The sequence below is a fragment of the Dendrobates tinctorius genome, unplaced genomic scaffold, assembly GCF_039654945.1.
Source record: "Dendrobates tinctorius isolate UK_male_01 unplaced genomic scaffold, ASM3965494v1 ptg000024l, whole genome shotgun sequence".
In the NCBI taxonomy this organism is placed as follows: Eukaryota; Metazoa; Chordata; class Amphibia; order Anura; family Dendrobatidae; genus Dendrobates; species Dendrobates tinctorius.
This window is the reverse complement of record NW_027361692.1, coordinates 24,458,711-24,473,856: the sequence shown is the minus strand read 5'-3', so window position 1 is coordinate 24,473,856 and position 15,146 is coordinate 24,458,711. Positions and strand designations below refer to the sequence as shown.

Genomic DNA, 15,146 nt, shown 5'->3' with positions numbered 1-15,146 from the left:
CCTGTTCGGGTCCTCCCTATGTAGATTACGCAACGTTTACCCTAATTGACCCTCTTAGTAAATGAGTTTTTTTTTGACTGGTGATTACATAAGTGATTCTGGGAACCAGCATTATACCAAATAAACCAATATGATCTGAAGATCCGTTTCAGTGTGACATGAGAGGGATAATCAATTGATTTCAATGAGGCATGGTCATCAGCAATAGACTAGCCAGTGCCAGGATTTCACAAACTGTCCTCATTGTGGGGTTTCCTCGTACAACAGAAGCGAGTATAACACCAATGGTAAGAGAAAACCTCTTGTAGCAAGAGATCCTGGAGGCAAAGATGGCTCCTCGATTAAGGCTATGTGCCCACGTAGCGTTTTAAAACGCTCACTAAAAACCGGACTCCTTCCCAGAAATCGCGCGTTTTTTTCCGCGAGATTTTGCCGCGATTTTCGCGTGCGATATTCAAGCACTTTACAAGCGATTTGAAGCATCGCTTGGAAAGTGATTGACAGGTTGGTCACACTTGTCAAACATAGTGCTTGACAAGTGTGAGCAGCTTTTTACTATTAAGGCTGCCTATGCGGCATCAATAGTAAAAGATAGAATGTTAAAAATGCTAAAAAATAAATAAATCGGGGTATATTTACCTTCCGGCGTCCCGCGATGCATTCCCGGGCCTCAGCGTTCCCAGTAATGCCTTGCGAGACCTGTGATGACGTAGTCTCGCGTTTCTATAGCAATCTCGCGAGACCACGTCATTACAGGGCCTTGCCGCAAGGCATTACTGGGAACGCTTAGGCCGGGAATGCAGTGCGGGACGCCGGAAGGTAAATATACCCCGATTTTTTTATTTTTTATTCTTTTTTTTTACAGGGGTATTGTACCCAGGGCCTGGAGGACAGTCTCCTCTCCTCCACACCGTGGGTACCAACCGCACATGAGACGCTTAACGTTCCGCATGGTGGGCATAGCCACATGCGGGAAGTAAGCGATTCTCATGCATTCCTATGGGTGCGGAATCGCGGCAATTGTTTGCGATTCCGCACAAAAGAATGAGCTTGCTGCGATTTTTTTTTTTTTTTTTTTCCGCGATGCGATTCCGCCGCAGAAAAAAGCGCAGCATTAGCACAGCATGGGCGGAATGCCATAGGAATGCATGGGGGCGTTCTGTACACGATTTTTAAACGTTTTCGCAGCATTTTCGCGCCGAAAATCGCAGCAAAAACGCTTAAAAATCGCTACGTGGGCACACAGCCTAAAAGGGTCAGAGGAGGATGTCAAGAATTGTTCTGAACCAAACCTTTACCTGGTCAGATGAATCCACACGGTTTGGCATGATGATAGTTAAATCTGTCCATGCACCCTTTCTTTCATGTCAAGAGTTTAGGCTGGTGGAGTCAAAAATGCCTTTTCTTTATCGCCTTATTGGGGGACACAGATTACCATGGGTGTATGCTGCTGTTGCTAGGAGGCTGACACTATGCAAAAAACAAGAAAATTGACTCCTCCCCCAGCAGTATACACCCACCGACAGATACCAAGTACCTCAGTTTGTGCTTAGTGTCTGTAGGAGACGGACCGGGATCTCCCCAGATCCGCATCTAACCATTTTCTTTTAGGTTTTGTGTGTGTGTATTAATCTTTTCCCATTTATTTTCCAGATTCTACACCGGGAAACGGGGGGTAAATGTTCACCCTGCTTTCCCATATCATGCGGCTGAGCGAGCAGTGTGGTGTCGCCCACATCGCAACTCTCAGTACCGCAGGCAAGACTTTTTCCATATCACCATTCGGTGCTATGGGCGGACGACAGGTGGCCGGTCCTTGCCAAAACAACTCCTCATCCCTATCCCAGGACAGGGCTGAGAGGAAGACGGTGGTCGCCATCGCTCCCAACACGTGACACGGGTAAGAGGACCTCTCCCAGCCGCCTGTTCCCTATTCATGCCCCTGTGGCCCTCCTCTTCAGCGACGTCAGGTAAGATCCTGAACGATCCCTTAGCCCCGCATGTCTCAGGAAGCAAGAGTGGTCAAGAAGATCAGTCTGCATTTGAATCTCCCGCCTCTACTAGCCGCACGTCTCTCATATCAGCCGCGCTCCCTTTTAATACAGAGGCACATAACGCGGGGGTCTTCCTGGGCTCAGGGGGCTCTTTCTTACATAGGGTAGCGCAGGCTCACCTTAATTAGCGGCGCCGCCGGTGTCGGTGTAGAAGCTCGGGCGGGGAGACCACTTTCACTTTCAGCCGCGCTTTCCCTTTCCCCGCTCTGAGCGCGCTCCCTGTTACTCTGGGCGCGCTTTCTTCTTCTGCGCTCGCGTTTTCTCGCGCCCTTTCCACCCTATCACAGCTTGTCTTTCTTTTTAGGGGATGTCACTCCCCCTTTTTACCGCGCCCCCTCTCTGCTATTGCCCATTCTCCTCCGGGCGTCAAATCCCGCCCTCCGGGCTCACAGCCAGTTTTCTCCTGCAATTTTCTCTGCTTCCTGCGCTGCTTGGGGGACACGTCAGGGTCCGGCTGCATGTCAGACTCTCGGTAGGCTCGGCGCTTAATGGCAAATTGGCTCCCCTCTGCAGTACTTTTCGGTGTAGTGCAGCCATAAGGTGTATCTTTCCTATGCTCAACCCTGCAGCGGCTCTGTCTTTCAAGCCCACCGTTACCCATTACGCCTGTGCACGCTGTAAAAAGAAGTGGGCTTCAGGTCAGTCGTCACCTCTCTGTCCGTCCTGCAGTCCTTCAGTTATGTCGGCCTCTCAGGAGCACACCGATTCCCGTGATGAGGGTACTTCCCACCTCCCAGAGTGGGCCGTTGCAATGTCGCAGTCGGTCTCCGATCTGACTAAAGTCTCTCAGTCCCTGGTCCAGGTCTTAGAACGTTTGCCTCAGTTATCTACAGCCACCTGTGCACCGACCACCTCTCAGGGTGGGTCGTCCGCACCTGACCGCGACCTTCAGAGGGACAGGCCGAGTAGGATTTCTAGGAAGCATGTTCTGTCTGGCTCGTCTTCCAGTTCGCTAGGCCCGTCTGCTTCTCCCAGGTGTCCTTGTCCGTCTTCAGAGGACGACCCTAGGTCTGACGACGATCCCCAATCGGGATCTAGTTCAGAAGCAGATAACATATCTAAAACGCGGAATATGGTCGATAGTCTTCTTTCTGCCATCTTCCAAACCTTGGAAATTAAGCAGGATGAACCTCCTCCTCAGGAATGTTCTGTTCTATTTAAACGAGCGAGGCCTCCATCCCGAACCTTTTCAAACCACAAGGAGTTCGATACTACTCTAACCAAACATTGGGAGCACCCTGAACAACGCTTTTCAGGCCGCAGGTACTTAGATGTCCTGTATCCCTTTGATCTAGATCTGCTCACAAAATGGACCAAAGCCCACGAGGCGGATCCTCCCGTCTCTTGTATAGCCTCTAAGACGGTTCTATCCCTTCCGGACGGGGCATCGCTTAAGGATCCAACAGACAGACAGAATCTCTGGCTAAGTCTATTTTTGAGGCATCCGGCGCCTCTCTCTGTCCTATTTTCGCTTCCTCCTGGGTAGCAAAAGTCATTTCAGCTTGGGCAAAAACTCTTCGCAGAGACATCTTAGCGGCAGCTCTCCAGGACGAGCTGGCAGATCTAGCAGATCAAATTAATCATGCGGGTAAATACCTCTTAGCCGCCTCCTTGGATGCGGCTGGGTGCGTAGCAAGAGCTAACAGCAACATAGTAGCCGTACGCCGAGTCCTTTGGCTAAAGTCATGGAATGCAGATACCACCTCTAAAAAGTCGCTTACCAATCTGCCTTTCCTTGGTCCTCGGCTCTTTGGAGCCAAGCTAGATCAAATAATTTTGGATGCCACTGGTGGTAAGAGCACTTCTCTCCCTCAGTCTCGGCCAAAACGCTTTAACAGAAAGGGTTTCCGGCCTTTTACGCCCTTTCCTGCCTTCTCGTCCACAGAAAAATCTACCCAGCAAGGTTCTCCTCCGAGTGACGGGTCACCCCCACCTGGAAGTTTTTCCAGGGTGGGAGGCAGACTTTCCTTTTTCGCGGACGCTTGGCTGTCTGTTGTCGACGATGCTTGGGTCAGGGAAATCATGGCATCCGGATACAAGATCGAATTTGCTTCCCAGCCAAACAGACATTTTTTCCTGTCTCGACCTCCAAGCCAGCGGTCCCACATTCCAGGATTCTTTCAAGCCGTCTCCTCCCTTCTTTCCGCCGGAGTGATTGTTCCCGTTCCCTCAGACGAACGGTTTTCAGGGTTCTACTCAAATCTTTTCGTAGTCCCGAAAGAAGACGGGACCCTTCGACCAATCCTGGACCTCAAGTTGCTCAATCGCCATGTGAAGATTCTCCACTTCAAAATGGAGTCTCTTCGATCAGTGATAGCCTCAATGGAACCCGGAGAATTCCTCTGTTCTGTGGACATACGGGATGCTTATCTTCACATCCCTGTTTGTTTGCAACATCAGAAATATCTTCGGTTTGCGATTCAGGAAAATCACTATCAATTCACGGCTCTTCCCTTCGGCCTAGCCTCTGCTCCCCGTGTTTTCACGAAGGTGATGGCGACGGTCATGGCCATCCTTCGATCCAGGGGGATTCTCATCATCCCTTATCTGGACGATCTCTTGATCAAAGGCTCGTCCCGTCAAGACTGTCTCCTGAGTCTTCACATAACCCTGGATACCCTCGGCCGTCTCGGAGGGTTAGTCAACAAAGAAAAGTCCATTCTCAGACCCACTCAGCGTCTGACCTTCCGAGGCATGGAATTCGACACGAATCTGGCCCGGGTGTTTCTTCCGAGGGAAAAATTTGCGTCTCTGTCCAAAGAAATTCGAGCCCTCAAACGGCCGAAGCCCATTCCCCTTCGGCTCTGCATGAAAGTTCTGGGGAAGATGGTGGCTTCCATGGAGGCAGTGCCTTTTGCACAGTTTCATCTTCGCCCCCTTCAGCTGTCCCTCCTCTCAGCTTGGGACAGGACGACGTTGTCCTTAGACCGCCCCATTCTCCTCCCTCTCAGAGTGAGGCATTCCCTGACTTGGTGGGCAATGCCTACGTCAGTCCTCCAGGGGAGGTCCTTCCTCCCGCTCCAGTGGCAAGTCATTACCACCGATGCCAGCCTTCTAGGTTGGGGAGCGGTTTTCCATCAGAGAACGGCCCAAGGACGCTGGAATCCACAGGAAGCTCTGCTCCCTATCAATCTTCTCGAAATTAGAGCAATCTTCCTGGCCCTTCTTCGCTGGCAACCTCTTCTCGTCGGCAAGCCGGTCCGCATTCAGTCGGACAACGCCATGGGTGTGGAGTACATAAACCATCATGGTGGCACGCGCAGCAACCAAGTGATGTCAGAAGTGGCCAAGATACTGCGCTGGGCAGAACGGTACGTTCCAGCAATCTCCGCTGTTCACATTCCAGGGGTGGAAAACTGGGCAGCCGACTTTTGGTCGTCAAGGCCTAGCGTCAGGCGAATGGTCTCTCCATTCCACAGTCTTCGATCAGATATGCCAGCGCTGGGGTTATCCGGATGTCGACCTCATGGCTTCTCGGATGAACCACAAGGTTCCGCGCTTCGTAGCCAGGTCCAGGGACCCTCTAGCCGTCGCTTGCGACGCCCTAGTAATTCCGTGGTCCCAGTTCCAACTCCCTTATCTGTTTCCACCTCTTGCCTTGATCCCAAGAGTGGTCAAGAAGATAAAATCGGAAGGCGTGCCAGTGATTCTTGTGGCTCCAGACTGGCCAAGAAGGCATTGGTATGCGGAACTGGTGAACATGCTCGCGGACGTCCCCTGGAGGCTTCCAGACCGTCCGGATCTTCTCTCGCAAGGCCCCCTTTACCACGAGAATTCTCGGTCTCTGAATTTAACGGCATGGCCGTTGAGGCCGCAACCTTAAGAGAATCAGGTTTTTCCAACCAGGTGTTTCAGACGATGATCAAAGCCAGGAAACCAGCCTCTTCCCGCATCTACCATAGGAAGGCCTTTTTCCGTTGGTGCGACGATAAAAGTCTTTCCAATGTCCTTTTCCATTCCGTCCATACTGGGTTTCTCCAGCCTGGCTTGGATTCGAGTCTGTCTCTCAGTACCCTCAAGGGCCAGGTTTCCGCTTTGTCTGTCCTTTTTCAAAGGGAGCTCGCTTCTTTACCCCAGGTTAAGACATTCCTCCAAGGAGTCGCTCATGTGGCCCCTCCTCATCATTTGGCGATAGAACAGTGGGATCTCAATCTCGTTCTTAGCGCTCTCCAAAAAGCGCCGTTTGAGCCCATCCAGGACATTCCTTTGTCTTTTCTTTCATGGAAGGTAACCTTTCTGATTGCCATAACATCCATCAGAAGAGTTGCTGAATTAGCGGCCTTGTCATGTCGTTCTCCTTATCTGGTACTCCATCAGGATAAAGTCGTCCTCAGGTCCTTTCCGTCTTTTCTCCCAAAGGTGGTATCCTCCTTCCACATCAACGAGGATATCGTTCTTCCATCATTTTGTCCTGCTCCTTCTCACCCTCTTGAGAAGTCACTCCACAAACTGGATGTTGTTAGAGCCTTGCGTGTTTATCTCGCTAGGACTGCTTCATTTCGTCAATCCGATTCATTGCTGGTCATCTCTGGTCACCGGAAAGGGCTTCCGGCATCCAAATCCACGATCGATCGCTGGATTCGTTCTACTATTCTGGAAGCATACCGTCTTCAGGAAAAACGGCCGCCTCCGGGAGTGAGAACTCACTCCACCCGGGCGGTGGCAGCTTCGTGGGCCGCTCGACACCAGGCTTCGGCTCTGCAAATTTGCAGGGCCGCGACCTTGTCGTTTTTGCATACGTTTGCGAGGTTCTACAGGGTTCATACCCAGGCTTCGTCTGATGCAGTCGTTGGTAGGAAGGTCCTGCAGGCGGCGGTGGCGCATCGGCCGACCTAAGCCCTTCCTGTTCTTTCGTTCCTTATTGCTGTTCCCGCCCTTGGGACTGCTTTGGAACGTCCCATGGTAATCTGTGTCCCCCAATAAGGCAATAAAGAAAGATGGATTTTTGGTTCTTACCGTAAAATCTCTTTCTTAGAGCCTTCATTGGGGGACACAGCACCCTCCCTGTTTAAGTTGTACCGTGTTGGGTCCTTGAGTCCCTTGTGGGGTTGGTACATATGTTTATAGTTCCGTGGCTTCTCCTACTGCTTTCTCACCAACTGAGGTACTTGGTATCTGTCGGTGGGTGTATACTGCCGGGGGAGGAGTCCATTTTCTTGTTTTTTGCATAGTGTCGGCCTCCTAGCAGCAGCATACACCCATGGTAATCTGTGTCCCCCAATGAAGACTCCAAGAAAGAGATTTTACAGTAAGAACCAAAAATCCATCTTTTTCTGACACTATGGGTTCTCTCATACCTAGAGCAGTACAGTAGGGCTCATCTATGCATTATGACTAAGCACATTCCTTCATGACAGCTGTTCACTCTATGGTGGAAGGACACTGATAACGAGTAGGTGCCCCATGTCACACGTTCCTATAGTCATGGATTGGTTCCAAAAACATGAGTGTTTTTCGTTCCCCCTTGGCCTTCAGTCCCTACATCTTAATCCTATAGAGCAGATGTGGGGAATCTTTTTTTTCTGTTGTGGAATTTTATTTGTAGATGTGAAGTAGACACACTTAAGGGTGCAGGGAGAAATGCAACAGGGTATATTAACGTTTTGACCCTTCCTCCGTCACAGTGTCGTTGGGGAAGAAGAACGCAGTAGGAGTATCACGTATACAACGAGAAGAGCCAGTTATGTACAATATATGCAAAATTACAAAATATATACAGTATACGTATTGTCATTCCCAAAGCTGATACAGGATATGCTTCAAGGATGCACATATAGCATACAATCCAGTAGAGGGCACTTGTGGTCAGTAGCATTAACTGTTATGATTGAGTCACCGTAGGAGGCAAAAATAGAAATGCTAGCTAAGTCCAGAAAACCAGAGAAGTTGTCAGCTATCGGATTGCAGACCCCTGAACCTATCAACACAACTAGCAGTAGCCGTGGGGGGCTCCTACGATGCCCTAGGCCCCTCGATCACAGCCGGAGGACTACATAGCCTAAAGACAGAAAGGGAAATCTAAACTGCCCCAGAGCAGACCCCAAAGCAAAAGGAAGCCCCCCACATATAATGACGGTGAAGCAAGAAGAAAGAACAAAACACAGACAGAAAGATAGACTGAGCAAAGATGGGGCCCAAGCTAGCTTAGATAGGAAAGGACAGGAAGACTGCTGTCTGCAATCCGTGAAAAACCCTATGAAAATAAGAGCCAACAAGCTGACAGTAAAAAAGGCCCTGAAGATGCTAGGCTTCAAGAAAGGCTATGTCAGTACTCAGGAATATTCTGAAGACAGAGCAACAGGCAAAAGGAGATTCAGCTCACCCCAGCAGGGAATGGCAGAATCCAGAAAAGCAAGGAAAACAAAACACTAATGCAAAAAGGCAAAGCAGAAATCTTAGCTTTAGATGAGCAGGAATCAGACTGGTTTCCTAGAAGTCCACAGAGAAATCACCCGCAGGCCAGAAGGGCGTCAGCAGCCTTATATCCAGTCATTAACTCCACTCAGCCAGTCATCATCATCAGCCCCAGGTGTTTGACAATCAGGCTCACTACCTTTCTTCACCAGAAGAGGGAGTTCCTCGGGCCTCAGTAGTGAAGGGGAAAATGAACTCACAACAATTAACCCTATATGGGGTATTACGTAGGAGCATTTAGCTAGTGTCTTGTGGTTCATGAGAGCCCGAGGAGTAGAATTTCACAGCAGTGTGTACTGACACTGTGGAGCCAGGGTTACAAATGCAGATTGGAGGAGACCAAGAGTCAGCGTGGTGCACAGGAAGTGAGAGTTTGAAAGAGCGTAAAGACATGCTGAGCGCTGTAGCAAAAAGTCCCTTAGAGCAGAGTTGTACAGAGGCACTTTTGCTCTTGGGTCTGGTTTGTCTGTTTGCCGGTGTAGTGTGAAAGTGAGTTTTGTCGCCGGACTGGAAATACATCACTGAAGGAGCTGTACCTCAATATGGGGTCCCATTTGTGATGACGTGACAGGGAAGAAGTGTTGCCAAGGTAGCGGGGGGTGCCCATGGTTGCTTGCAGGGCTGTGGAGTCTGAATTGGTATTAAATGGACTGACTCAGACTTCTAAAATATATAATAAATTGGGTAGTACAATGCAGGATGTGCTGTAAATGTTTTCATAAGAATTTTGGGTAAATGATGAAATGTCCTATAAATGTCTGTTCTGTTCCTGATGTAAGTATCTCAGCTCTTAGTTCAGATTAATCTGCTGCACTTTATGTACATGCTCAGTAGTGACCAGTGCTGTGGAGATGAATCTGTGCTGCACTTTATGTATATGCTCAGTAGTGACCAGTGCTGTGGAGTTGTAGATGAGATGAATCTGTGCTGCACTTTATACACATGCTCAGTAGTGACCAGTGCTGGGGAGTTGTAGATGAGATGAATCTGTGCTGCACTTTATGTACATTCTCACTAGTGAGGCAGTGCTGTGGGGTTGTAGGTGAGATGAATCTGTGCTGCTTTTTATGTACATGCTCAGTAGTGAGGCAGTGCTGTGGGGTTGTAGATGAGATGAATCTGTGCTGCACTTTATGTACATGCTCAGTAGTGAGGCAGTGCTGTGGGGTTGTAGGCGAGATGAATCTGTGCTACTTTATGTACAGTCATGGCCAAAAGTTTTGAGAATGACACACATATTAATTTTTACAAAGTCTACTGCTTCATTTTTTTCTAATGGCAATTTGCATATACTCCAGAATGTTATAAAGAGTGATCAGCTTAACAGCAATTACTTGCAAAGTCAATATTTGCCTAGAAAATTAACTTTATCCCCCAAAACACATTTCAACATCATTGCAGCCCTGCCTTAAAAGGACCAGCTAACATCGTTTCAGTGATTGCGCCATTAACACAGGTGTGGGTGTTGATGAGGACAGGGCTGGAGATCAATCTGTCATGATTAAGTAAGAATGACCCCACTGGACACTTTAAAAGGAGACTGGTGCTTGGCATCATTGTTTCTCTTCTGTTAACAATGGTTATCTCTAAAGAAACACGTGCAGTCATCATTGCACTGCACAAAAATGGCCTAACAGGGAAGAGTATCGGAGCTAGAAAGATTGCAAATCGGTCAACAATCTATCGCATCATCAAGAACTTCAAGGAGAGAGGTTCCCTTGTTGCCAAAAAGGCTCCAGGGCGCCCAAGAAAGACCAGCAAGCGCCAGGAACGTCTCAAAAGTGTTTCAGCTGTGGGATCGGGCTACCAGCAGTGCAGAGCTTGCTCAGGAATGGCAGCAGGCAGGTGTGAGTGCATCTGCACGCACTGTGAGGCGGAGACTCTTGGAGCAAGGCCTGGTCTCAAGGAGGGCAGCAAAGAAGCCACTTCTCTCCAGAAAAAACATCATGGACAGACTGATATTCTGCAAGAGGTACAGGGAGTGGACTGCTGAGGACTGGGGTAAAGTCATTTTCTCTGATGAATCCCCTTTTCGATTGTTTGGGACATCTGGAAAACGGCTTATTCGGAGAAGACCAGGTGAGCGCTACCACCAGTCTTGTCTCATGCCAACTGTCAAGCATCCTGAAACCATTCATGTGTGGGGTTGCTTCTCAGCCAAGGGAATGGGCTCTCTGTCAGTCTTGCCTAAAAACACAGCCATGAATAAAGAATGGTACCAGAATGTCCTCCAAGAGCAACTTCTCCCAACCGTCCAAGAGCAGTTTGGCGATCAACAATTCCTTTTTCAACAAGATGGAGCACCTTGCCATAAAGCAAAGGTGATAACTAAATATCTCAGGGAACAAAACATAGAGATTTTGGGACCATGGCCTGGAAACTCCCCAGATCTTAATCCCATTGAGAACTTGTGGTCAATCATCAAGAGACGGGTGGACAAACAAAAACCTTCAAATTCAGACAAAATAAAAGCATTGATTTTGCAAGAATGGACTGCTATCAGTCAGGATTTGATCCAGAAGTTGATTGAGAGCATGCCAGAGAGAATTGCTGAGGTCCTGAAGAAGGGTCAACACTGCAAATATTGACTTGCTGCATTAACTCATTCTAACTGTCAATATAACCTTTTGTTACTCATAATACGATTGCAATTATATTTCTGTATGTGATAAAAACATCTGACAAACACACATAAAAACCAGAGGGCAGCAGATCATGTGAAAATATAATATTTGTGTCATTCTCATAACTTTTGGCCATGACTGTACATGCTCAGTAGTGAGGCAGTGTTGTGGAGTTGTAGGTGAGATGAATCTGTGCTGCACTTTATGTACATGCTCAGTAGTGACCAGTGCTGTGGGGTTGTAGGTGAGATGAATCTGTGCTGCACTTTATGTACATGCTCAGTAGTGACCAGTGCTGTGGGGTTGTAGGTGAGATGAATCTGTGCTGCACTTTATGTACATGCTCAGTAGTGACCAGTGCTGTGGGGTTGTAGGTGAGATGAATCTGTGCTGCACTTTATGTACATGCTCAGTAGTGAGGCAGTGTTGTGGAGTTGTAGGTGAGATGAATCTGTGCTGCACTTTATGTACATGCTCAGTAGTGACCAGTGCTGTGGAGTTGTAGATGAGATGAATCTGTGCTGCGCTTTATGTACATGCTCAGTAGTGAGGCAGTGCTGTGGAGTTGTAGGTGAGATGAATCTGTGCTGCACTTTATGTACATGCTCAGTAGTGACCAGTGCTGTGGAGTTGTAGGTGAGATGAATCTGTGCTGCACTTTATGTACATGCTCAGTAGTGAGGCAGTGCTGTAGAGTCGGTAGTCAGGGAAATTGAGGAGTCGGAGCCTGATGTTTGGCATACTGATTCCACAGCCCTGGTTGCTTGGTCAGGACCAGAAATGCGTAATTGAAAATGACTCCCCCGGCATAGTCATTATGCTAGAGGGAGGATGCCCGCGTTTGCATGGTATGCAGTGAATGACATTGCAAGGAGGGGGGCGTAATGAGCAGGAGGCGTGTGAGTTATGTTGGGAGCAAGAGGTTGTCATGAGAATTGGAAATACGTTTTGCATACGGACAGCACATGGACATTTAATACATTCAGAATGAGGCCTTACTTATAGTGCTCTTTTTGTTTTTTATTTTCTGCAGGGAAGACCTGAGACGATGGTTTATACAGCAGGAAATGGATCTGTTCAAATTCCGCTTCAGTCTTCTCTCAAAAGAAAAGGTTCAGGAGCTTCTCAAGTTCAATGGTCTGGAATATGTGGCTGTAAGTAACTGTATAGTGGAGTGCATGTGTATGTATATTGTAATTACACTGTATTGTAGACTGTGTTTCTGCTGTATACACAAGTTTCATTATTTAACTTCTATACACTAGTACATGGATTCACAATAAAGAGCTGTCACTTGCAGTATTAGGCTAAATCTGAGTGAATAAACCAAAATGAATGCAAGAGTAAAACATATATGTAGTTTTATTGAATAACAATATTAAAAACATGAAAATTAGGGGAAACAGAAAAACAACGTCAAAATACCATAGTACAGAGGTAAACTTTGTCTAGAGGTAAGGTGCATAAAGAGAAGGGATATAATAAATATTTACCAGTGGTCAGTAACCCGTGGCTCCTGTGACTTCAGCGTGCGTTTCACCTTATGGCTTTCTCATGGAGTGTGTCACAGCCTCTTTATGCACCTTACCTCTAGACAAACTTTTTTTTGTCTATTAAGCCTTTGCACTTTATAAAGACTACTTGTAAGGGATTTTCTTTATATTGAATCATGTTCTTTGCTCAGTTTTCCCAATAATGATTTTTCCATACTACATGACGGCACCACGAGAGAGGGGATCCGCCCCACGAGGACAGGAAACCTTCAAGATAAAAGGGGCGGCTCCTCTCTCTGCATCAGTTGGTTTCCTGTCCTCGACGGGGAACCCTCAAGATGAAAGCCTCTTGAAGATTTTGAAGAAAGAAGAGGATGCCTGGACCCGGGTCGGGTGATTAATGGCAGGCATGGATTTGCTACACCCGACGCTGGGTACCGGTAGTCGCCTCGGGGGCCATATATGCCTATGTCCCCCCTGAGCGAAGGCATGGCCACAGCCGGTAGGGCAGATGCCCAGGAGAAGCGGGGTACCTTGGAGGTGGACCCTCCAAGATGACAGCACACAAAGAAGGTCCAGGGAGGCCACTTGCAGTGTTCCCTCCCTGTCGACATACAGTGGCCATGCAGCCCAGGAGACACATCGGTGCCCGGGCAGAGAAAAATGCTCCTCGGAGGCCACAGACAGTGTACCCTCCCTGTTGAAGACCAGACACCGGACCCCGCAGCGAAAAGGATACCTGCAGTCAGTGGGCCATCGGGCAGGTAAGGGGTGTCTGGGGGCCCCGAAGCAAGTAGGGCCCAGGCGCTCACCCGGCCCAGGTTCGTATGGCCGCACCGGGAGGCGCGCGCGTTGGGACCGCGCATGACGGCCGATAAACCGGAAGTGGTTGCGTGCGACCCGGAAGTAGAGCGACGCGCCGCGGGGCCTGCGAGAGGCAGAAGGTGTGCACGGTCCCGGGGGGGCACGCAGAGGCATGGGGCACGCACGTGCGCGCGTCCACACAGACACTAGCGGGGCAGGTGCGGGACCAGGTGGTCCAAAAAAAAAAAAAAAAAGAGGTGCTATTTAAGATCGCCAGAAAAGGCGAGCAGGCGTCACAGCACCAATTTTGAGTTGGAGGTGACTACTCGCAGCCATAGGCAGCATAATGGAGAGCCCTTCGCCAGAGCATGTGCAACCGCGCCAGGAAGCAAAGGAGAGGCGGTCGTGCTCAGAGGAGAAAGCAAAGACACGCCGCAGCAGTAGTGTGAGCCACTCGGGCAGCGCACGGGCGGATCGTCACCGCAGGAAAGAGGGGTCCATAGTCTTGTTGGGAGACAGTGAAAGGACCAGTCAGCCTCCAGATCCGGTACCCGTTCTGTGGAGCGCCCGAGTGGTGAGTGAACTTCGAGAAAGTCCAGTAATCTAATGTCTGTTCTCTTTCTCTTTTCTCCTCTCTTCCCTCTCCTCCTCCTCTTACATAATTGGCGGGGTGGAGTATAGGAGGTCCCTAAGAAATGTAGAGGAAAGTCTAAAAATAAAGAATGTGCTTTATGTAAAAGTCCCGTAGAAGCAGCCTGGAACAAAAAGTTATGCCAGGAGTGCATTAACAAGACCAAAATGAGACACCCTCATTTTCGGATAGTCTGAGGTCCATAATTCAGACAGAAGTTTCCAAGTCAGTAAGAGCATTACAATCGGTAGATACAGAGAGGAAAACTAGGAGATCAAGCCCCTCAGGGGTCTCTCAACAAGACTCTACAGGGTCAGAAGACGACTCAAATAAGACGCAGTATTCAGGAAGTAGCTCGGACGGGGAAGATACGTTCCCAGTAGAAACTACAGATGAACTCATTAAAGCAGTTAGATCTACCATGGGGCTAGTAGAAGAGCGAGCAAAAAAGACAGCCCAAGAACTCATGTTCAGTGGACTGCAAAAGAAAAAACGTAAGACCTTCCCTGTTAATGAGCAACTGAAAGCACTCATAAAACGCGAATGGGAAAAACCAGAAAGGAAGTCCCAGATAACGAATTCCCTGAAGAGGAGATACCCCTTTGAGGAAGAGGCATCCTCATCCTGGGATAGGGCCCCCAAAATTGATGTAGCGATATCAAAGGTCGCCAGAAAATCTTCCCTACCCTTGGAGTACCTGGGGTTTCTAAAAGAACCGCTGGACCGTAAGGCGGACAATTGCCTTAAGGCAGCCTGGGAAACCTCGGCTGGGGCACTAAGACCTGCCATCGCAGCCACTTGTGTGGCTAGGTCCCTGAAGATATGGACAGACAACTTGGAGGATCAATTAGAACAAGGAGTTCCCAGAGAGACGATTCTGGAAGCATTACCGGCTATTAGAGCGGCGGCAGACTTTCTCGCAGAGGCGTCAGCAGATTCGGCCAGGCTAGCGTCAAAGTCAGCAGCCTTAACCAATGTAGGACGGCGTGCGGTATGGCTCAAATGCTGGCCGGGGGAAACTCAGGCAAAAATGAAACTTTGCTCTCTACCATGTGAAGGAAATTTCTTATTCGGTCCGGCATTGGATGAAGTATTGGAAAAAGCGAGTGATACAAAAAAGAATTTT

At 48.8% G+C, this 15,146-nt stretch overlaps 1 protein-coding gene across 3 annotated transcripts in view; it reads left to right on the top strand.

The window, feature by feature from the left end:
- The window catches only part of PRIM2 (DNA primase subunit 2), a 296,434-nt gene that overhangs the window by 23,380 nt on the left and 257,908 nt on the right, over window positions 1–15,146 (top strand). For all 3 annotated transcript variants that reach the window (XM_073569406.1, XM_073569408.1, XM_073569407.1), the window contains exon 5: window positions 12,126–12,246. In XM_073569406.1, the coding sequence (XP_073425507.1) occupies window positions 12,126–12,246 (121 nt within the window). The remainder of the gene's footprint in view (window positions 1–12,125; window positions 12,247–15,146) is intronic.